General features: G+C 34.3%; 1 protein-coding gene across 2 annotated transcripts in view; it reads left to right on the forward strand.

The window, feature by feature from the left end:
- The first annotated feature begins 2,073 nt into the window (after nt 1-2,073).
- The window catches only part of LOC138694809 (leucine-rich repeat-containing protein 40-like), a 56,473-nt gene continuing 34,240 nt past the window's right edge, over nt 2,074-24,306 (forward strand). The window contains exons 1-4 of one of the 2 annotated variants that reach the window (XM_069818894.1): nt 2,074-2,292; nt 6,140-6,333; nt 7,666-7,869; nt 19,590-19,713. In XM_069818894.1, coding sequence (XP_069674995.1) covers nt 2,115-2,292; nt 6,140-6,333; nt 7,666-7,869; nt 19,590-19,713 — 700 coding nt within the window. In that variant the 5' untranslated portion in view covers nt 2,074-2,114. Of the gene's footprint in view, nt 2,293-2,327; nt 2,439-6,139; nt 6,334-7,665; nt 7,870-19,589; nt 19,714-24,306 lie in introns of those variants that run through there. The other variant, XM_069818895.1, reaches the window with a different exon arrangement.

The following is a 24,306-nucleotide window of genomic DNA, read 5'->3' on the forward strand; positions in this document are numbered from 1 at the left end:
ACTCGCATCCTTGCATGCCACACCATGCGCCTCCATGGAGTATAAAGGGAGTGCCATTACCTTTTTCACTACTATTACTACTACCACTACTGCTATTATCTGTGCATTTCGAACTGGCAGCTCAAGTCAAGCAATGGACTGCATTTGCCACGTGCTTACTCCATTCCTGGACCATTCTCCTAAACTAAAGTCAGCTGGAACAGCCAAAATTACCAGTGCTTCAGTTCACAGTTTTCAGTTCAGTGACTCGTGCGTGGTTTGTAGTTTTGTACGTTTGTACGTGACCTTGATCTGCCAGATCGAAATGCACAGATAATAGTATTATTACTACAGTAGACTTGCTAATCCGGCCATTCCTTGCACAGAGGGATGCCGGATTAGAGAGAGTGTCGAATCACTGAGAGTGCTAAAAATCAGTGGTGGCGCCAGAGCTTTCAAATTAGTGGGTTGGGGGGGGGGGACGCGCTGGAGTGGACGCACTAGCAAATAAGGAGGACAGTATAAGTGAAAAATGCACATTACAGTTAAACAAATATTCACACGAAGACATAACAATTTCAATCATATACTATTGTAGGCTACTGCACAACCAAGCAACCTGTAATATCGTGTATATTACTGTTTTTGTAGCATTGAAGGTTTTGAATCGGATGAATAGATACTGGAACGTGTATATGTTCCTCTACATATCATAGTGCAGTTTCAGAAATACTTCACTATTGGAAGTAAGACGTACCGGTAAGTACCGGTACTAAAATGGTACTGCCCGATCTGGCTCATCACTTGAAAATAGCTATGGTATGTTCACCAGTTATGTTGAATATTTCGTTTTGTATGGTGTTGTGTATACATTTGGCGTTTTAACTTTCATCTTCTATTCTTACTTTCAGTAGAGGATTCAAGTTCACCATAAATTGTGAAAGTTATAAATAAAATTTTCCTTATTATTGCTGCTTTTCGGTTCATCATGTCTCCTTTGAGCTCTATCTTGTAATGCTTTGTAACGTAAAGCATCAACTATCGTCTACATTATTCTCTTTCACGTGAGCAGCGTGTCACTCACTAATGATGGTGGATAAGCTTCCTCTCCCTTTTTTTTTCATAGCTTTGAATGACTCCCACAATACCTGGGGAGTTTTATCTTGGGGGAAGGGGGGCTTAAGAGTGGGCTCAAATTAATTTTGGATGGGCTCCAGCCCGCCAAAACCCCCTGCTAAAAGTTCCATTAAATTTAATGTTATAAACTACGCCAATCACACTCCACTTGCATTTCTAAATCGAAACTAGAACGTTCCACATGTGGCCGGCACCTGTGTACATATATAGGCCTAAATATGTACGTATATAATATAGTATAACACATGACACCAGTGAAAATTTATCAGAAAACTATTGCAGTAGAAGTGATAGGAAGTATACTAAAAGGAGGCCGGATAATTGAGATGTCGGATTAGCAACAGCCTAGTGTACTACTACTGCTACTACTATTATTACAACTGCTATACTACTACTAGCCACCACAACAAAAACAAAGGACAATATTAAAATAACTAGACGAGATTTTATCACGACATTGGCTTTCTGAAACATTTAGAACTGTTTTGTCTCAAATTTAATAAAGGAACGGGTCAAGATAATATCACATGGCTTGTCGTGATTAGTCACTTGTTGAGAAAATTTGCTTTAGATACAGCCACATATCGTCTTTTCTTACTTATGTACATAGGTTCGTATAACTGTAGAAATGTGTCACTCAGACGGAAAGGAACTTCACTTTTTAACAACCCTATCACTTATTTATAATTCCCGCTACTCTGAATCGAATTAAATCCATGAATATGTTCCATAGTGAGAAACCTCACCGGTTGTAAAATTCTTCCACTTTTAATTTTTCATGAACAAGTGTTTTATTATCATAATCTATAACTAGTACCATGCACTCCAGAACTTTAAATAGAATTTAAGAGGACAGAGTTGAAACGAAAAGGCTACATTTTTGAAAATATTTTAGTACATAATCATTTTTTCAATGCGACAATAATTTTCAGAAGTGAGTTGGCTACATTGAGCACCTTGAGCCAGTTTAAAACGCAGTAACCTATTTGATTCTGAAAATGTCGAATCTTGACAAGTATCGGCCTCGAAGGCCACCAAATTCTCGTTTTAGGAAGCTCAACCCAATATTTCATTTACAAAATCAAGAATCGGACTCAAAGGAGCTATCATCTCATTTAATTAAACTGGCTCGAAAGAGTGGTCAATTGAGTCTTAGTGGTAGAGGACTTGCGTCAGGTGAATATGTTAGGTTAATGTAAATCTATTTTCGTCAGTGAGTAAGCAGTCTAGTAACTCGTGAAGATTTAGCGACAGATGTATTTATTTAGTTAGATACTTCATGTATTATGAAGGGACAAATCGGAGATGTCAGCTAATGTTATGTAAGATTCGGTTACTTTGAATGACATCCCTTAGAATTTTGTTTGGATGAATATCCAATAAGTTATATGATTTCCATTGGGCCTAGTAATTGTTTATAAAATGTATAGCCGGTTATAATTGAAGTTCCTGCATATCTTCGTTTCTTGTATGATCGTAGGCCTATATCCCACTGTTAGTCTCATACATTTCACTTCAATGGTTGTACCGTTTGTCTTACTCCATTATAAATGTTTCACTATTGTCAGTGTCTGTTATTACTTCTAACACCAATTTATCCAAATTTGTTTTATATATCTTATAGGCTTTTTAAAAATAGTTTGTTGTGGTAGCCTGCCTGATCATTTGCTAAAAATGTCACCATTTTTTATGGTTAACTCTGTGGTATGAAGAGACTGCAATATTGATGGCAAGATGACTTCTGAGTCAGAACGGGCCTCGGTGCCTACCGTGCATTGGCCTATGTCAGTGTTTTTCAAACTTTTTTAATATGTGCCATACTAAAGATATAGCTACTACCGTAATTTAAAATCTCGAGGTACACTTACATAGGAAGGTAGCCTCTAATCTATATCATTGGTTCCCAACCAGGAGGGAATTTTGAGCATTTTAGAGGGAATGACGACTATAAAATACAAATAAATGGGGTAAAAATTAATAGACCTATATAAAACAAAATATTTTCAATTTTATAGGCCTACCAGTATGCATTTTTTTTAGTCAGCATAGAGGGGAATGATAGTGTGATGAATGGTGAAAGGGGTAGCCTATGGGGCAAAAAAAGTGATAAGCACCGAAACAAAATAGACACTTTTTTGTATTTTTATTTGAAGTTTATGATAGAAATGTAAAATTTAATGACAGAAAGTTTTTAACTTACAGTGCAATATTAGTGCTAATTATGGTGTGTTTTTTAATTTATTACCGGTACTAGTATTTAGGAAATATGAAAAAATACAATATTATTACATGAATAATTTCGAGGGAAAAATTGTTCCGGAGCCGGGTATCGAACCCGGGACCTTTGGTTTAACGTACGTAGAGTTCCCGGGTAGCTCAGTGGTAGAGCGTTGTTACGTTAAACCAAAGGTCCCGGGTTCGATACCCGGCTCCGGAACAATTTTTCCCTCGAAATTATTCAAATCAACTTTACAGGGAGTTACACCTGAAATCTTGATTTGAATATTATTACATGTTTTGCCGAGGTATTTAATGTTCAATATATATACATATATCATACAGACGAGTAAGTTTAAGTTTGGTACGATATTGTATTTTAACTTTACTGATGCACATCAGTCATTCTCTTCTGTGCTGATCTTACACCTACATTGTATTTACTGGTATTGAATGTTGACTTATGCTCTTTCGGTGACAGTTGACCCTTGTGGACCTATTTTCTTTACTATCTTTTCACTTTTATTTTTCTGTTTTTTTTTTCTGCGACATCCTTTACTATTTTCATTTTCTCGCAGCACACCGGTTGAAAATGGCTGGCTTAGAAGGTGATGACGATGATGTACTCTATCAAGAGTTTTTTTTTTTTTAATCATTACAAGCAATACTGGTATGTGTCCCCAAATTAAATTTGTATGTTTTATGATTAATAATTTCAAAGTAAAATTTCGATCAGAATAGGATGTTCCTTGACGAAAGCTGTTCCCTTTTTTTTTTTTTTTTTTTTTTTTTGCCAGTAATATTTTCATAATATGTATGCTGTTTATTTTATAGAATTTCGTGTAAATTTTATATTCGGAGTTTAATAAGTTTATTCACTAGAATTCCTAGCGGTCTTTAAATTTTCTTTTATATATATATATGTGTATATATACACACACACACACACAGATATATATATATATATATATATATATATATATATATATATATATACACCTCAACCAGGTAACTTGTCCGAACCAGGATTTGAACCCTGGCCTGCTCAGGCGTGCTGTTACTCTACAGCAGTGGACAGGAATTATGTTTGATTCAGTTCTACTTTCAGGAATATCTTGTCCCTTCTCAGTTTCATTTGAGAGACTTTTGTAAAATCTGAATATTCATAATTTCTGTATCAGCATTGGCGACCATTTGTTTTCAATGTAATTGTAGGCCTATCAATTTCACCTATTAGATATAAAGGTAATTTTACAGAAGTAGACCAAAGGAGGCATAATGTTTCTTTAACAGTTGCGTACTAGGAATAATATAGAGAACTAAACATGTGGTTTCACTTTCTAGCACTCAGTACTTTTCCTAGAATTACTTAGAACTATTCAACCATTGTATGTAGTAATGAACAGATGTATCGCCACCGTAATGGCATATGCTGATGAGACTTTTTATTTAAATGCTTAAGTTTGCTTGAGAGGTCCAATAGCGTTACCAAAGAAAGGTGGACAGCAAGAGAGGCTTAGATAACTGTGAGTATATGCAGGGCACACTAAAAGCCTAGCCTAACCTCACCTGTTCTTGCTTTGTATATGCAAGACCTACCAAAAACCTAAACTAACATAATCTAACCTGTTACAGATTCGTATGTGCAAGGCATACGAAAAGCCTAAACTAACCTAACGTAGATTCCCGCACCTTTCTGCCAGCCTCTACTTTCACAACTACTTTCGACCCTTATTTTCGTTGTGAAATTGGCGTCTGCACTCAATTTTTTTGTTTTGTTTACGATATGCATGACTACTAAAAGCCAAAAATATAAATACATTAAATTTGTATGTTAGCATGGTAGTGTAATAGGTCTAGTACAAAAATACCTAAATTTCTGGACAGTGAGTGTTTGGGAGTCTAGATCACAGCAGTAAGCAAGCATTTTTAATGCCAGTGAAGGTGAAGATTTCTGGACATTGAGTGTTTGGAGGCTGGACCACAGCAGCAAGAAAGCATTTTTAGTGTCGGTGGAAGTACAAATTTCTGGACATGGGTGTTTGTGGGCCTGACTGCACCAGCAAGAAAACATTTTTAGTGTCATCAGAGATAGAGATTATTGTCGATGGAGGTTGTGTTTCGACATAATTTAACAAATATGTTTTACATTTGAATGGTGATCCTTTTGCTTGTGATGTTTGATGTGGACAATATGGTGGCGATACTCTCATTCATTACTACGTACAACAGATGAATAGTTGTAGGTAATTCTGTGGAAAGTATAGGGTACTGGAAAGTAAAACCACCTGCTTAGTACACTATACTATTCGCAGTACACAATTATTAAAGAGAAAATGGTGCCGCCTTTGGTTTAGTTACTAATAGGCCTATATAATTATTGTATTTCACAACTTTTTTAAGTGGGATTGTTTGCCAAGATGTAAAGTAATCTGCTGAAGTGAAGTGACAGTTAGTCGTAATAGTTTGGAAATTTTATGTATTTCCGTAACAACGAAGTTTTGGAACTGTTTTTGAATATTGAAAAGCTTCACATTTGTTTAAGTCTGAGAAATATTTTTGTGTAATTTTTCGTAATGACAAAATCTTTGTAACCATTTTCGTATCAGTAGTTGCTGAATCTATATACAATTTCATCATATACATTTAGCAACTACAAGATAATTATACAAGCTATCATATGTTAACTACCAATAGTTGTAATAGAGATATTAATACAGTGTCTTAAAATTGAGGACCACTGAAGTGTCTTAGTGGAGAAGGTTGAAAGAGCCATTGTAATCTTTGTTTATTTGTTTTGATTCAGTTCCTGAGAAAGTATGGCAGCTTGATGAACTGGACGAAGCAGAAGTTCGTTTACTCGAGGTTAGAATGGACCGTGAAGTCGAAGGGGAGAGATGGTGGGAACACGAACCATTAACCTGGCTTGACCTCAGTTCAAATTGTATCACTCAGATATCGCCAAAAATAAAGAATCTCGCAACTTTAACTGTACTAAACGTAAGTAAATTAAAGAGAGAGAAAGACACACACACACACGCACACACACAGACACAGACACAAAAAAAAAAAAAAAAAAAAGCAGAATTTCTTTTGCATCTGATTTTGAAATTACCCATGATTCACTGCCATATATTAATATTAGTGGGGCCAATATCTTGTAAAGTTTTGATTCAGTGTCCTTGCTTGTTATATTTTTGAAAGTCCTCTGAACAGTGCCACAACATAGCACCTAAAATTTTTCTGTAATCTGTTTTGTAACTTAGGGCTCATCCTAAATATCAGAAGTAAGAGACTTGCTTAAAGATAATTATATGAACCGATAGTACAGTAGAACCTCTATTATCCGTGGTAATGAAGGGGGTTGACTGAACGGTTAATCGGAAAAATCTGACAATCCGTACCATAAGATATTTTGGTAAATTATGTGAATAACACTGAACTTTCGTCATTTTCTCCGTGGTCTTGTGTTTAATACGCTAGGTAGTGAATCAGAAGTTCATTAGTTTAAGTTCGGTTGTTAACGACGTATTTTTAAGGGTAAGAAAACTCCTTGTAATGGCTGTCACTGGAAAGATAGGAATACTAGAGGTCTCGTGTTGTAGATTTACCTACTGTAATACACTTTATCTTTGATCAGTCTCATATTGTGATACGAGATGACCCACAGTTTCTCTTTCTCCAAACCACTTAATTATATACATTTTGTTCTATATTTAGCACAACACGTTTTCTTTTGACACTCATGGAATTCATTTTATGTAGAATTTGTACAGTAGACCAAACTGTGTAAGTGTAAATGCTTGTAATAACACTCTCTAGAAAAAATACATATACTAATATAACGTACAATAGTATCTACTTCATATGTTTCTGTAGCAAAAAAAAAAAAAAATAATAATAATAAATAAATAAATAAATAAAGGGAAAGAAATACAGTCGGATAATCCGCCAACCGGTTAATAGGATGACGGATAATTGGGGTTCTACTGTACAGTCTTTCCATTTTTTTACCTTAGAATATAGTTAATTAGAATAACGATTTTCGAGTGTTAATATGTAAACCTAAGTGATTTATTATCTAGTTGACTAGTTTTTATCTATGTGAATCCCTTTAAATGCTATAGCTTTCATTTTAGTTTTGATTATGAAGGTTTGTTAACTAATCACCTTAATATGCCTATTTAACTTTCAAATATTTCGAAGATGTTTTAATAAAATTTATGTTTCACTGCAATCCATGTTCAGTTTCTAATTATGTCTCATAACTCAATTACATTATGGAAGTTGTAAGCAGACTCTTATTTTATGTAAATATTGCTTTACCCTCAGATTCACAACAATAACTTGGACAGCATTCCTTCAGAGTTAGGATGCCTTACAAAATTAACACGCCTGAACATCAGCCACAACAAATTAACTGCTCTGCCTCTATCGTTCTTCAAGCTTTGTGAGTTGCGTTCACTTCAGCTTTCTCACAACCATTTGGAGGTTATTTCTGATGACATAGGAGATTTGGTCATGCTTGAAAATTTGGTAAGTATAATTTAGATTTTTTGAATCACACTTAATATTGAATAGTTGAATTAAATTATTTAAAATACAGATGCTGTATGGTATTTTGTAAATTCATTTCCTATTTTGGTATCTTATATGTGTAAGGTATCTTAATTGTTTAATAGGTTGTTGCTGCAGAATATGAATTAGCTTATGTGTATTTTTTATTAGGAATGGTATTCTGTCTTACACTTCCAGATATGTAGAGGATTAGCATATCAAGTCAGAAAGGGCACAGCAATAATGAGAAACATACATATATAATTTTTTCCCAGCATACCATTGTATCTTTCGAGAGGTATACTTCCATGAAAAACTATATAGAATGTAACATTGTTCTGATATTGTATAAATAAAGTAGCTTGAGTAAGCACATCTTATTTATAGGCCTACATGGTATTTATTCCAAATAATATGGAACAATGACATTTAAGTAGAATTTATTAACGAACTTGCAACATAACTAGGCACATCCAAAATTACGTTGTTGATTTTTGCAATTTCTCATATTAAAATTTTTGTATTAAAAAATATGGCTCATGATTTCGTTCTGGTATTTTGTTAGCAAATAGATCCATTTGGGGAGTATGATCTTTGAGCAAGAACTTCATGCATGGGATAGTATGTGACGAATGAATTAACCTATTTCTATACTTATTGATTAAGAGATAACTTTATTTACCTCAGCCAATTTATTAAAGTGGGAGGAAAACAAATTATGTCAATGTATTTGTGGCTCGTTTGCTTAATGTTTTATTTACATCATTACAAATTAAGGACATTGTAGAATATTCAATATACAGAGTGGAAGGGAAATAGTTCTGCAGATTGAAAGGTATAATAGGGTACACTTAAAAGAATAGAAAAGCTATATTACGTTTTGTGATTAAGTGCTTGGTTATTTAGAAAATTAAGTTGGAAGTTCCAGCAGTCTGACAACCTTGCCACTAACACAGTCTCCTTTCTTCTCGTAATACAGATGTAAGAGGTCAACAAACTCAACCTATGCGAACTGCCTCCTGCCTGCCTCTTTGGCTACAATGTTGCAAACTGGTTACATCGTTCAGTGGCTTGAAATTAGTGATTTTTAAATTAAATTTACACAAAAGCTATCCTTGCTATTGAAATATGCCAGAGGGATAAATGATTCTTTATTAGACTTTCTATTGATATGGACAAAATCACGATCCTACTCACAATAGTTACCGAATAAGAGTGTGTTAAACATTTGGGGGTGGGGGGAAACATTATTTTCTGAGAAAACTATGAACTTTCCATCAATATAGTATTAACCACAGTCTAGTAGATACAGTCACGAAATTCAATACGTAGTAAATATGCAAACATTAGGTAGTTGCTCACCACTAGGATTGCTAATATCGCCTCATTACAGGCAATACAAAATAGTACCGTCACAGTCTATTGTTTCTAGCACCCTCAAAACTCAAGCTTCGTGACTGTATATAGTAGACTGTGGTATTACACTTTTTTTGTTATGTAAAACATGAGCTATTCACTCTGAAACTCTTCAGGGTTATTTCACTTCCACCCTGTACATCACAGGAACAAAATTGTTAATAAGATAACTATTTATTTGTATTTTTGAGTACCATTTCAAATTTAGTTATGAACCACATACATGAGATGTTGACTTAGCTAAGACAGTTAAGTGATTGGTTACAGGCTGAACTTAATCTACCTTCAGAGAGTAATGAGTAAATAATGAAAATATTCTTGAACTTCCAGTAGTATAATAAAGTATAATTCTTAATGAAATAATAATTTAGCCCCAAGAAGGAACAATGGATTTTTCTCTTTGACGTAATTTCCAAAACAGATTTGGGATTTTAAGTTACTGGTAGGAAATGAAATGAGTACTTGAAGTTCTCTCTGAGTGTAGCAGGTATAATATGTTGTTAATTATTTACCTCTACCAAGTATTGAGGTCATGAAAGGAAGTAAAATTTATCTTTCTGTCCCCAGTGTACCCTTTTTAATATATATACACAGCGTGATTAATCAAAGATGTTGATATTTTTGTGCGGAAAATTTCACGTGGTAAGTTAAATTGATAGATTTAACAAGTATTAGTGAAGCTAAAACACAAGTGACGAGTTATTATTTGCGGGCATGATTTAAATCCCACTTCGGCTGAATATCTGGGTGAGTTTCCCCCCTCCCCCCAAATGTAAGGCGAATGCCAGATAATATCTTGGCAAATTCTTAGACTCGTCTCATCAAGTACTGGTATCATATTGCTATGATGAATTCCATCAATGCTAGATAAATGCGGATTTGATAGGGCATCGTTAAATAACCAATTAAATATAGTGGTGCATAATGTTACAAAGATATTCCTTCATTCATTTTCAGCTACAGTTTTTTTTCACGTGTCAGTTGTTTGTTTCTAATAAGAAAGCACATTGAAACATAGCCAGTGTGTGTTGCAGGTAGTATTTACACTGTTTATTTATTTTATTTTATATCTTGTTCCCGTTGGTGATTATTTTTTTAATTATCTTGACCACCTAGTTATTGCTTGATAAAAGTTATGTTAAGTGACGCACACTTTCTGTTTTAAAAATTACGAGTAATGAGTTAAAATTTTCTATAAATTGTAGCATTTATAAATAATGTTCATATATGAGATTTCATGGTGTTATATAAAGTAAGAAAACTGTATAATTGAAGAAAAAAGAACAGCTTTGTTGAATCACTCTGTGTATGTTTTATTTTAGTTTTGATATGCTTATGATTCCACATTATTATTCTGGAGTGTGAAAAGACACTGTGTTAAGTTTTCCTAAAAATTTTATTTTTAGTTTATACATCTTGATTACACAACTTTTAACACTACGAGGTCTGTCTAAAAAGTATCCGACCTTAAATTTTCCCGCTCAAAGTAGTGATTCTAAGGCGGCGCCACTGTGCACGGTGGAAGGAGGAACCTTAATGTGCATGCTTGAATTTTTTCACTGCATTCGCTTGTGTCAGTCACTAGCTGGTGGTCGCCAAGTAAGGTGCTGTTCTAAGTGTTTGTCGGATTTAGTTTTCTCGCAAGATGACTGAACGAATTGAGCAAAGATACTGCATCAAATTTTGTCAAAAGCTTGGTGATTCTCAAAGTCAAACAATTCGTAAGATTCAGCAGGTGTTTGGGGAAGATGCGATGGGTGTAACACAAATTAAGGAGTGGTTCAACCGATTCAAAGATGGCCGCACATCAGCGGAGAGTGAGCAGCGTTGTGGCAGGCCCCAAACTGCTCGGAGTGCAGCTGTTGTTGAGAGGGTGCGAAATTTGGTGATGGCAGATCGTCGTTTGACCGTGCGGGAGATTGCCGAAGAGGTTGGAGTGAGTAAAGATTCTGCACATGCAATTTTGCGTGATGATTTGAACATGAACCGAGTGGCTGCGAAATTCGTGCCCAAGTTGTCCCCGGAACAAAAAGACCTCCGTCGTGATGTTGCACAGGACCTTCTGGACACCGCCAACACTGATCCTAGGTTTCTGAACACCGTGATAACTGGACATGAGTCATGGGTGTACGGGTACGACCCAGAAACAAAAAGATAGTCGTCGCAATGGAAGCATCCCGAGTCTCCAAGGCCGAAGAAAGCGCGGCAGGTGCGAAGCAAAATCAAGGTGATGCTGACTGTTTTCTTTGATGTCCGTGGAATTGTGCATCACGAATACGCACCGGAAGGACAAACGGTGACAAAGGAGTACTATCACGATGTTCTCCGGCGACTCCGTGATGCAGTTCGGCGCAAAAGACCAGACATGTGGACGGCGAACAACTGGCACTTGCATCACGACAACGCCCCCGCACATTCATCCCAATTGATCCACACTTTCTTGGCCAAACATGGAATTACAACCGTTCGCCAACCTCCCTACTCTCCAGACCTGGCTCCTTGCGACTTCTGGTTGTTTCCAAAATTGAAGACACCACTGAAAGGATCCCGTTTTGAGAGTAGAGAAGAGATAATGCGGAATGCGACGACGGAGCTGAACACCATTCCAAAAGAAGACTTTCAGAGGTGTTTCCGGCAGTGGAAGGATCGGTGGGCTAAGTGTGTGCAAGCACAAGGGGCCTACTTTGAAGGGGATTAGGGTCCCAACCCCGTCAGGTATTTGAAATATTTTTTCTGGCTAAAGGTCGGATACTTTTTAGACAGGCCTCGTATATCACTTCGGATTTTTAGTTTCAAATTGTAGCCTTTTGTGAATCAGGTATGTTGTTTGCTTGTTTAACATTATTAGTAATATTGTAACTCAATGAAGCATTTCGATTGTTTAATAAAGTACTATTTAATGTGAATAAATAGCTTTCCATAACTATTAATCGAAGTTAACTTGTAGTTATCTTGTAGATTTATCCAAGTTCTGTTTCACGAAGTTGCTGTTTTATTGTATCAGTAGTTTTGAGTTCCAGATGGAAATTAAATTATTTTAAGTAAATTATGTTTCACGAAAAATTTCGGCATTTGTATTCATATTGAATGTTTTCGTCAGTTTCATAAATGTAAGTAAATATTACTACAGTAGTCTCTCATAAACTTGACCTAATGTGGACTGAGAGGATATTGAGTTACGAAAATGTCGAGTTTTACGGGCTTGTAGAAAGGTTATATATAAAACACATTATTTCAGGATACAGTATACTAAAAACTTGAAAGTTTTTAACAAATCGATGCCAAAAGAAAACATAAAATGCAATCAAAAACAGTTTTTTTTAATACAAGACTTATATATACATGAAATATTAGTCTCTATTGGAGAAAAATCTGGTGATGGTGGTTTGTTTGTCTTCTGCACTCGTTCCTTCTTCTGGCGGCTTCATCACGCAGATATCAAAGGAATAGAAGATTCCCCGTACAAGTCACTTGTCGCTAGGAATATTATTATGTATTACAGTACAGAATGTTCCAAAAATTACTGCCTCAAGTCATACCACTCGACCAGTGTAAGTAGATATATAAAATAAAAAGACTTATTTCATGATTAATCTGCTATAAAAAATAGAGAAGCTTCTGCAGATGTCGAATTTTACGAAAATTCGAGTTTTCTAGAGTCTACTGTATATCTTATAATTTTTTATGAATATACCTAATTATTTTACTTTTAGTGGTTCAAATAGATAGAATGTATGAATAATAAAGATTTTTTATGTCTCCTGAAAATTTTGAAAAAATCACATACATGGTATTAGATCTAGATCATCGATAAATTTAAGGAAAATAATATCATTACAAAAGTTGCTAAATCTTAGTCAGTTTTAATGTGATTTCAACCAAACTTTTACAGGTGATACATTAAGCATCTGTGTATATCACAATAGCCTTATTTCATTGCTCAGGTGTAATATATCCAGATTTATAGCGCTGTATCAGAATAGCCCTGTAGATGTATCACAATAGCCCACACAGAAGGCTATATGATACACTGGTTTTGTTTTAGTTTTATCCATTGTTACAAATAAAAAATAAATTTAACTCCAAATCCTTAATATACAGGGCTTCTACAAAAGACCGTTCCCATTTCGAACACATGTAACTTACGTTCTTTGAATCTAAGGTGCATGAAAATAGACCAATGGAAAGAGAAACCAAAAAAGTTTAGTTGTGGCAACATTGTTTTCATAGTTGGTAACACTGCTTCATAATAGCGCATATAAACAAATTTGTTCATTGTTGAGGCGAAATGGCTGCTATAGAGGACAGAAAATCTTGATTTTCATGTGAACCAGTAGGTTATTAATGTGCAACAACATTACCGAACAAAGTTTGGTGCAGATCCACCCAGTGGACCTATAATCCGTAAATGGTACACTGATTTTAAGGCAAGATTCTTCGCAAGCAGTTGCGATTTCATCCGTACCGACTACAGTTGCTGCAAGCCCTAAAACCAGAGGACAAAGTGCTACAAAGAAATTTCTGCATAAGTATGCAGACTTTAATTGAAAACGATTATGAATTTATTCATTGTATGGTGTTTTCTGACAAAGCCACTTTTCATCTTTCTGGTAAGGTGAACAGACCTAACCTCAGAATCTGGGGGTCGGAACTTGATTATAGGCTTAATTTGTGTGCCATGTTACCAAGGGGGAAGATCTTTAAGGTAAGGAACTAAGCTTTTTGAGTTTCTCTTTCCATTGGTACCGGTACTATTTTCATCCACCTCAGATTCATAGAACGTAAATTACGTGTGTTCGAAACTGGAAAGGTCTTTTGTAGGAGTTCTGTATGTCTGATGTAGCACATGCCTTAATTTTTTCAAATTTGTAGAAAAATTACAGCAGAAGATTGATTTTTTGTATCATAATAGCCCTACTTGACCCTACATGAATTTTCTGTCCTGGTTAAATGAGGGAGGTCCAGACTGATTTAATTCACCTCTAGTTCTGTTACTGTTTTGTATTTTGTTCTATTTTTCTCGTATTCTTAAATTAAATAATATAATTGGGATTCATTCATTCATAGTGTTCTGCCCAAGGACAGGTCTTTCACTGCAAATCCAGCTTTTCCCAATCTTTAGCTTTCTTTAATTGGGATATTAGTAAATTAATTAATGAAACCGATTTAGATGAGGAACCATGTATTTATAGATCCATTCCATAGCTTTTAATAATTTGTAACTATTAAATAATGAAGATAAAAGCATAAACATTTCGTGAAACATAATGATGGTAAAGCAAAATAGAATCACTCTTATGGAATTAATTCGTGAAGCCGTAATAGATTGAGACCAATCTTATTTAGTAGTACATCAGCTTCGTGAAAGGGGACCCTATAAGTTGCAATTAATATTAAATACCGTAACTTGATTGATTTTCTGACTAAGTTCTTGAGCTATTTTGCAAATAATACATTAAATTTAACATTAGTATGATTAACAGTACAGTATTGACGTACCTTCAAAGGCTAAACTCAAAAAAGTTTGGGTTTAAGTTTAAAAATATATCATAATACTGTAAGTTGTGATAAGTGATAACTTATTACACTTAATTATTATGAATACTACCTAACACAAGTTTTTGGAATACCTTTTTTGTTTCTAATATAATAAAACACTTGAAATTAAATATGAAGAGTACACGGGAAAAACAATCAAAGTCACAATGCTCATAAGGGTGATGTCATAATCTAATTCATTATATTACTGCAAACTTTAGTGTTTTTCTTATCAAAACTAGTAAAGGAGAGTTATCACCACGGATTTATCCTTTCCTACTTTTTCATTAAGAACAGCAATAAATTTTGCTGTACTTACTTACTTACAAATGGCTTTTAAGGAACCCGAAGGTTCATTGCCGCCCTCACATAAGCCCGCCAGCGGTCCCTATCCTGTGCAAGATTAATCCAGTCTCTATCATCATACCCCACCTCCCTGAAATCCATTTTAATATTATCCTCCCATCTACGTCTCGGCCTCCCTAAAGGTCTTTTTCCCTCCGGTCTCCCAACTAACACTCTATATGCATTTCTGGATTCGCCCATACGTGCTACATGCCCTGCTCATCTCAAACGTCTGGATTTAATGTTCCTAATTATGTCAGGTGAAGAATACAATGCGTGCAGTTCTGTGTTGTGTAACTTTCTCCATTCTCCTGTAACTTCATCCCGCTTAGCCCCAAATATTTTCCTAAGCACCTTATTCTCAAACACCCTGAACCTATGTTCCTCTCTCAGAGTGAGAGTCCAAGTTTCACAACCATATAGAAGAACCGGTAATATAACTGTTTTATAAATTCCAACTTTCAGATTTTTGGACAGCAGACTGGATGATAAGAGCTTCTCAAACGAATAATAACACGCATTTCCCATATTTATTCTGTGTTTAACTTCCTCCCGAGTGTCATTTATATTTGTTACTGTTGCTCCAAGATATTTGAATTTTTCCACCTCTTCGAAGGATAAATCTCCAATTTTTATATTTCCATTTCGTACAATATTCTGGTCACGAGACATAATCATATACTTTGTCTTTTCGGGATTTACTTCCAAACCGATCGCTCTACTTGCTTCAAGTAAAATTTCCGTGTTTTCCCTAATCGTTTGTGTATTTTCTCCTAACATATTCACGTCATCCGCATAGACAAGAAGCTGATGTAACCCGTTCAATTCCAAACCCTGCCTGTTATCCTGAACTTTCCTAATGGCATATTCTAGCACGAAGTTAAAAAGTAAAGGTGATAGTGCATCTGCCTGCTTTAGCCTGCAGTGAATTGGAAAAGCATCAGATAGAAACTGACCTATACAGACTCTGCTGTATGTTTCACTGAGACACATTTTAATTAATCGAACTAGTTTCTTGGGAATACCAAATTCAATAAGAATATCATATAATACTTCCCTCTTAACCGAGTCATATGCCTTTTTGAAATCTATGAATAACTGATGTACTGTACCCTTATACTCCCATTTTTTCTCCATTATCTGTCGAATACAAAAAATCTGATCAATAGTCGATCTATTACACCGAAAACCGCACTGATGATCCCCAATAATTTCATCTATGTACGGAGTTAATCTTCTCAAAAGAATATTGGACAAAATTTTGTACGACGTCAACAAAAGTGATATTCCTCGAAAGTTACCACAGTTGGTTTTGTGATACTAAATTGATGACATCATCCTTAAGAGAATTGTGACTTTGATTGTTTTTCCTCTGCACTCTTCATATGGACAAATGTTTTTGGTGCTGTTATTTCCATGCTGGTTTGATTTAGCCTTATTAGCTACATAACATATTTGCCATAATTTTATAAGTGTATGTTGTGTTGAAATGAAATCTGACAAAGATCTGTGTTGAGCTGCACTGTAATCAATACATTGTCATTTCGTACCGGTAATTAATTAACGAAACATGAGTATGTGCATCTTCACTGGCAGCTGTTCGACTTTTACATTTTTCTTTCTTCTTTCCGAGAACATAATCTGAAACACAATTCTTTTTTACACGTTTTTTCTAAAAAAAGAAAGTTAAATTCTGAAATGTAGTTTATAGTTCAGAGCAAGCATACAATTTTAAATGCTTTAAAATTATTATTTTTTTGTTACAATACATAATGAAGTGTTCTTAAATGCTTCAGTAGCCACTTCTAGGTCTCTAGTTAATTACATTTTAATGGAATTACACATTCCTCATTTTGTAATCCTTACTTCAAAATTAACATATTTATACATGTTAAAAAGAGGTAATTTAGATTGTGAATTATTTGGGAATGTTGGCCGACATCACCGTCACAGTAACTATGCCTACCTAATAATTGATATTGCAACAGCTATCAATACAACCAAAGAATTTCCACAACAATACCACATCGTCATCATCATCAGTACAACCAACATACAGATATCACTACAACTGTCACAACCTCATCATCCTTCTTCACCACGCCATCACCACTATCACTACCACAATAACAAAAACCATAACCACTATCAATACAACCATCACCACAAAAATTAACCCAACTTATGACAGTAACAATCAACATCACTACAACCACCAACACAAAAATTATACAAACCACAGTTACACCACAGCAATCACAATCACAAAAACTATCATCACAATAACCAAAACCTTAACAATCATCATTACAACTACAACCACAACTATATATACTATCGCAACCATCATAAAAATTACCACACCCATCATGTTAAGAACTAACATCACAACTACTAATACAACCACCAATACAAATCTAATTACAATAACATAACAAACACTAGTAATACCACTAATGAAAGAAGCAACCACAATGATTATCAAAATAACACCACAACAATTACCGACAGAAGAACAATCACTGATACCAACATAAGACTCATCATCGCAACAGCCACAGTAACCACCACAGTAATATCATGTCAACTATAAGTAAAACTACCAACAACAGCCACAATAACACCACATCAACCATCAGTAAAACCCCGAACAGAGCCTATACAACATTCAACAATAATAACACAGCAACCATCAGTACAGCTATCAACACAAAAAGCGGTCCAACAACAGCTACAATAACACCATAGAAATCATCAGTGCAACCATCAATATATAAACAATCCAATAACAGCTGCAATAACACCATAAAAATCATCAGTGCAACCATCAACACAGAAACAGTCCAATAACCAAAACTGCAGCAACCATCATACAATCACCAAGATAAAACCAATCCAACAACAGCTACAGTAATGCCACAGCAGCCATCAGTACAACCACCAGCACAAAAAATAATCCAACAACAGCCACAGTAACACCATAGCAAACATCAGTACAATCATCAACACAGAAACAATCCAGTAACTATAAAAACACCACAGCAACCGTCAGTACTGAGTATCATATAAAAATAATAATCTACCGTACTTGTGTTTATTGTTGCTTCTGTACTCTCTATCTCTCTTTTTTGTTTTTAATTATTGTAGATTTATAAGTAATCATATCAATGGCTCAGAAGTCAATCAGTGTAAGTCATCAAATGGAGGAAAAGAGATTATATTTATATAGGGATTTATTATAAGGCCTATTGTTTTTTCCAAAATTCCATTAATATTTAAAAATTAAGTAATGAGTTATTCAGGTGTGACAGTAATTGAAATAACTTAATACATACTTACATAATTGTCAAGTAATATATAGTATGTAACTATTAGAGGCAAAAACATAAAAAATTACTGACTTATTGTTTTTGTCCACTGAACATTTTTCCAAACATCTTTCTGACAAGTCTTCTACTTACAATAGTCATTGGTATCATAAAATTCATTCCATATTTTCTCTGTAGTTGATATTAATATATGTAATGTCTTAGCTTGCTCTGCCATTTTAAAAGTTGGGTGAACTAAGTAAATAAATAAAATAAATAACAAAAAAATGTCTAAAACTAATTTGACTGTGTGTTAGTTCACTTGAAAGTTGGCTGAAATTATAGGTTATGATGACTACAGAAACGTATGAATCAAATACATGAATCTCAATGCCAGAGTACAAAATTTTCTTCACTTTGAATGACCACTGGAATTTTATTTGATTTTTTCAGAAGCACTAATATGTGCTGCTCTCTTCCAGTTAAGAATCATACTACTGATTTAATTGAACATGCTCCTGAAGAAATGTGTCATAAAGAATTCCTCAAGTCCAATGTCTGAGAATTCGATATTTAGTGAATTACACTAATCGGCTTCTGAACCGTCTATAATTACTTGTATATGTAAAGACATTTTTTATGATAGTTACGGACAATTATTTGATTATTATGCTAGAAACATTTTAATATCCTTTACAGAGCAGTATTGCAAAGAATGCTTTCCTTCATTAATTCTGTATTGCAAATGTAATTCGGAACTTCTGTTTCGAAATACATAGAAGTTAAAATTATTGGAATGTAACTGTGTAATGATTATTGCTGTTGAGAATGCATGATACCATAACATTCTTTAGAATTGTCATGTGTTTACGGAATGTTTTTTTTTTAATATTGTTCCAACTAACGACTATAAAATGTTTGTCTCTCGTCTTCAGAGATCTTTGTCTGAATTTCATTTGAATGATACTTTTAATGATGAGTTTAAAATTACAGGTTGTTGATATTTTTCCAGTTGCAACACTTGGACAATACAACACGGAATCATGGCTAAGTCAGGTTTAACATAACATAAACAAAACTAATATGTTACAGGATATATCACACAATTGTCTGAGTATCTTACCCCCTGGTATTGGTTTCCTAACTCGTCTAACACAACTAGATGCCTCACATAACAAACTCATAGATGTTCCACCTGATCTGACCAGCCTTAGGGGTTAGTATGATCAAGTTAACACTTTGTGCTTTTTAAGTATTCTCCTTAAGTTGATAATCATAAGAAATCTTGTTTCTTCAAGTTTTCAATATTATGTCATCCTTAGTACAGTGGTTATTATACAGGAACATCATTTTATTTTTACTTCAATTTTTATTGTACCTGAGTTTTTGAATGTACTTCACTCCCACCCCTCTACTAATGAAGTTCCAACTGTCCTCCAGACAGAATCAAGGCCGCATATAGTAAACAGCACTGAGTTAGTGAGTATAGTACGTTCCAGAAATATGTTCGCGTTTTCCAGTGACGAAAGAGCTTTCAATATTGAATCATATTTTCGCACAGGTACTGTCCGTTTGCCTATGTCGCATCCCGATTTCCCCCACTGCTTCTGCACGCCCCTCTGTAAAAGCTGGGCTGTCTTAGCTCTTTTCTGAAAACATTAATTTCTGTTAGGAATTGGACGTTTACGTAATATTATACAACTGTTTAAAATAACTTAAATAAAAGGGCCTCGTTAAGTAATTAACTGTCACGTGATTTCCCCCCTTTCTACGATCCTGCGGCATAACCACTTGGGCGGACAGTAGATAACATGTCTGAGTAATTTTATCTGTGCAGGTCGGGCAGAAGTGAAGATTGAATTTACAGTACGTAAGGTACTCTCTTATAGAGTAGGTACAGAATTATTTCAACATGAGTTACTAGTACGAAGGACGAAACTGGCAATTGGAATTAGATGCAATAGTCTACAGTGCGATAATATGCACAAAAGAACTGAAGCCTGTATCGAAATGAACGGCCACCATTTTCAAATATGTGTTTAAATATCCATATTATGATTATTTTTCAATTTAGCTTCATTCTCTAAATTGTACACTAATGTGCTGTAGGCAGTATAATATACACTGCATAATGAATATGTTCGCATGAATAACCCAGTTCATGAGTAAAAACACTTATTGTTAATACAGTACTGCATTTTGATTAAACAAAAACTTAATGAAAATTATCGAACTCAAAATCGTGATATTTCCTAGTTTACGTAAATGGATGAACTACTTTTCTTGCTTCCTATACCTAGTAAAGTGATTTGTTTGTATTTTACGCCAGTATCATCGAACCCCAGCCGTGGAAGGAGGTAGTGAACGGTGTTTCCGGTTCTCTAAAGGTATAGCCAGCTTAATATTAAAAATGTTAGTAAAAATAAAATGATGTCCCTGTATATGCCTCTGAATCCAACACACTTGGGTTCAATCCTCTGAAGAATGATGAATTTTTAGGTATAAAAACCGTTTAGTCTTGCCAGTGTAACTTCTATCCTCTTGTGAACAAAAATCACTAGCCTCAGCATGCTGTTTCACTCTTGGAAATGTATTATAGTACACGATTGCTTTATAAAATAGTGTGATATAAAAAATACGTGTTTTAAGATAACAATGTATAGCTATATTTTTAAAATGTAATAAAACTAAGATACCGTAACGTAATACTTTTCACTCAAACCTACTATGAAAGTTGCACGTATTATTGAAACAAGATTTCTTATAAAATAATCGCAATGCATTGTAGAAGTAATAACATCATTTTCTTTGTAAATTTTTAATTTTGATGGTTGGTAAGTTGAAGTTGAATATGTCTTTATCTTGTTATATATTAACTAGCTTGCAGTTTTAAATTAACTTATGCTTTTCACTTATAATAACTACTACATTAACGTTTCATTGTTTATTTGTTTTTTGGATTGATTGATTTAAATTATGTAGATTAACTTTTGTTGAAGTTCTTTTGTCTTTCCAGTCAAGTCAGATAATTTTGTATCTTTCCTTCCTTTTGCTATTCGTCAATTCTGACTTCATTAACTGTTGATTTCTGATAGGTAATTCATGAGTTTTGTAGATGGTTTGATCTCTGTTGGTACTGGTAAGTATTTTCTTCTCTCTCTCTCTTTTTTCTTTCCATTTTTTGTGTGCATACTGTGATGAATGCCATTAGAATATTTAATTTTGTGGAGGCGGGCGCATTAGAAATGACTCTGGCATTTCATTGAAGATATTCACTATTGAAATGAAGGAAAATATTAAAAAGACTTGTTCATGTAAACATTTTCTAAATTCATTGTAAACTATTTAACTGTCGTCAGTATTTCACTTGAAGAGAATTGAGTGACAATTTTAGACTTGTAATTATTGTCGTGCGTCTGGTGGCATTTGTAGGGGTAGGCTTAGACAACAATTTTTTTTTTAATTTTTGGGGTCATATCCCCTAAATTAAGCCTTGTAACGCCACTGGTGCATGTTATATTACAACCCCTAAACTTGCGTGTTGATTTATTTTATATGCATATATGTATTATCTAAAAAAAATTCTTATTATATATGTTGTTATTCTAGCTAATAATAATAATAATAATAATAATAATAATAATAATAATAATAATAATAATAATTCCATATATATATATATATATATATATATATATATATATATATACAGTCAGCCTGGGTAGCATAGTCAGTATAGCACTGGCCTTCTGTGCTCGAGGTTGCAGGTTCGATCTTAGCCCAGGTCGATGGCATTTAAGTGTGTTTAAATTCGACAGGCTCATGTCAGTAGATTACTCCTGCGGGAGAAAATTCTGGCACACCAGCAATCCTGATATAATCTCTGCAGTTACGAGCGTCATTAAATAAACCATAATTTTTTTTACACATACGTATGCATGTATGTATATAATTATATTATTTTGAATTTGAGTTACTAAAGTATTGCTCTTCTCTGTCATATTAATGCTACAAATATGCTCAAAATACTTTTGCTTGTTAGTTACTGTAACTGAAAGTCTTCTTGCAGTGATGTAATTTAAAATCTTAATAGCTCAGCTTTGACTGGTCATTTTCAATTGTAATGTTGAATACAGAATACTTCATCTCCCAGGTATGTAGTATATAGACTGCTATAACAGATTAGTAATTAAAATGAAAGTTGATTTTTTAAATTTTGTTTCTTTATGATCAAATATTTATATTTTGTAATACAAGCTTTAGTTATATCTATTTATACAGCAGCTTTTCAAAATGACTCAACACTTGCACATTATTATTTGCATGATGTTGTATCTTTTTGGAGAGACCTTATCTTCCATCTTCTTTAAACTTTAATGTGTAATATTTCTGAATAGCATATGTGTATATTTGCATCATAAGTGTAATGCACATTTTCTTGGGTTCACTGTTGGGGATAGATTATTATGTGGTGGATATGTTTTTCTTATAAACTGTATTTTATATTATTATTTTAATTGTCCACATTTGAAATATTAATTTCTCATGGCCTACGTATCTGGAAAAGATAATTTGGTAAAAGGAAATAATACTATAAATTGTACTTTGGTCTCTGAATTAGCGATTTACAAGTACCTATTCTAAACTAGTAATTTCCAGTCTGTGTTTCGTATGTTCTTCCATAGGCCTTTCTCACTCGTTTGTGAGGGAGGTCGACAGTGAGAAGAGAAAAATTCGTGGTTAGGTCTCCCAGATGTTCCAGTTTAGCTGGGACAGTCCCAAATTTCTAACATATATTCCCTGTCCCGAAAAGGAGTGTCTGGGATACCAAATGTTCTGGTTTTCTTCCAAAAACATGAGATGATATCGTTCATACTATATTTAAAATTTCTCAATTTTATTGGCAACCAATATTCAACTGGTAGGAATTTCAGTGGACCAAAGAGATATATATTCATATATGAGGCTTCACCGTTCTCGTTCAATAATCATGAGTATAGTTAACATATAGATATCTATTATTGGCAAGGCCTTATAAATGGATGTTAACAGTACATATTGAAAAACTGTTGTTGAAAAGTCATTTAAATATGCGCTCCTGCATACATGACTCATATGTCAAAAATGCAGGTAGTAGGCCATTGATGATGATACAAAGGAGGAGAGTTCGGCCGGCACCATGAATTGGGTTCTTGGCATAGCTCAGATGGAAAGAGCACTCAGCGCGCATAGCTGAGAGGTCCTGGGTTCGATTTCCAGTGCTGGAACGAATTTTTCTCCAATAATAGGTATCTACATGTTGATTACATATAGTCATGATTATTGAGTGAGGATGGTGAGGCCTCATATATGAATAAACACAGTGGGCCAAAAAAAAGGCACAAAACTAGAAATACTCTATTTTTGGAAATACATAATATTAATTTATAATGAATACACTGTTGGAAAGAGTAGACTTTAAAGATGAGCAGGACTTTTTATTATGTTTCTTTTGAGGCTCAATTAAAATCTTATGAAGGTCGATACACAATGATGCGAAAAATGTGGTTTATGAAGTCGTGCTGATCAAAATAACAGGTATCGTACATTAATAGGAAATAAAGTACAAGCAATGTTTTGAGATCACCAGCTTTTTTATGATGTTCTTGTATCGCAAAAGTTGTTGAATGTGGCAGCTACTGGCATGAGTACCAGCATGACAGCAGTGCACCATGTTCTGGTGCCAATATCGATTGTTGCTACTTTCACGACGACCTTTTGTGAGCTATCAACAAAATAATGAAACGTGGGAAATAATACTGTGAATTTT

Source organism: Periplaneta americana, chromosome 2, assembly GCF_040183065.1.
Source record: "Periplaneta americana isolate PAMFEO1 chromosome 2, P.americana_PAMFEO1_priV1, whole genome shotgun sequence".
In the NCBI taxonomy this organism is placed as follows: Eukaryota; Metazoa; Arthropoda; class Insecta; order Blattodea; family Blattidae; genus Periplaneta; species Periplaneta americana.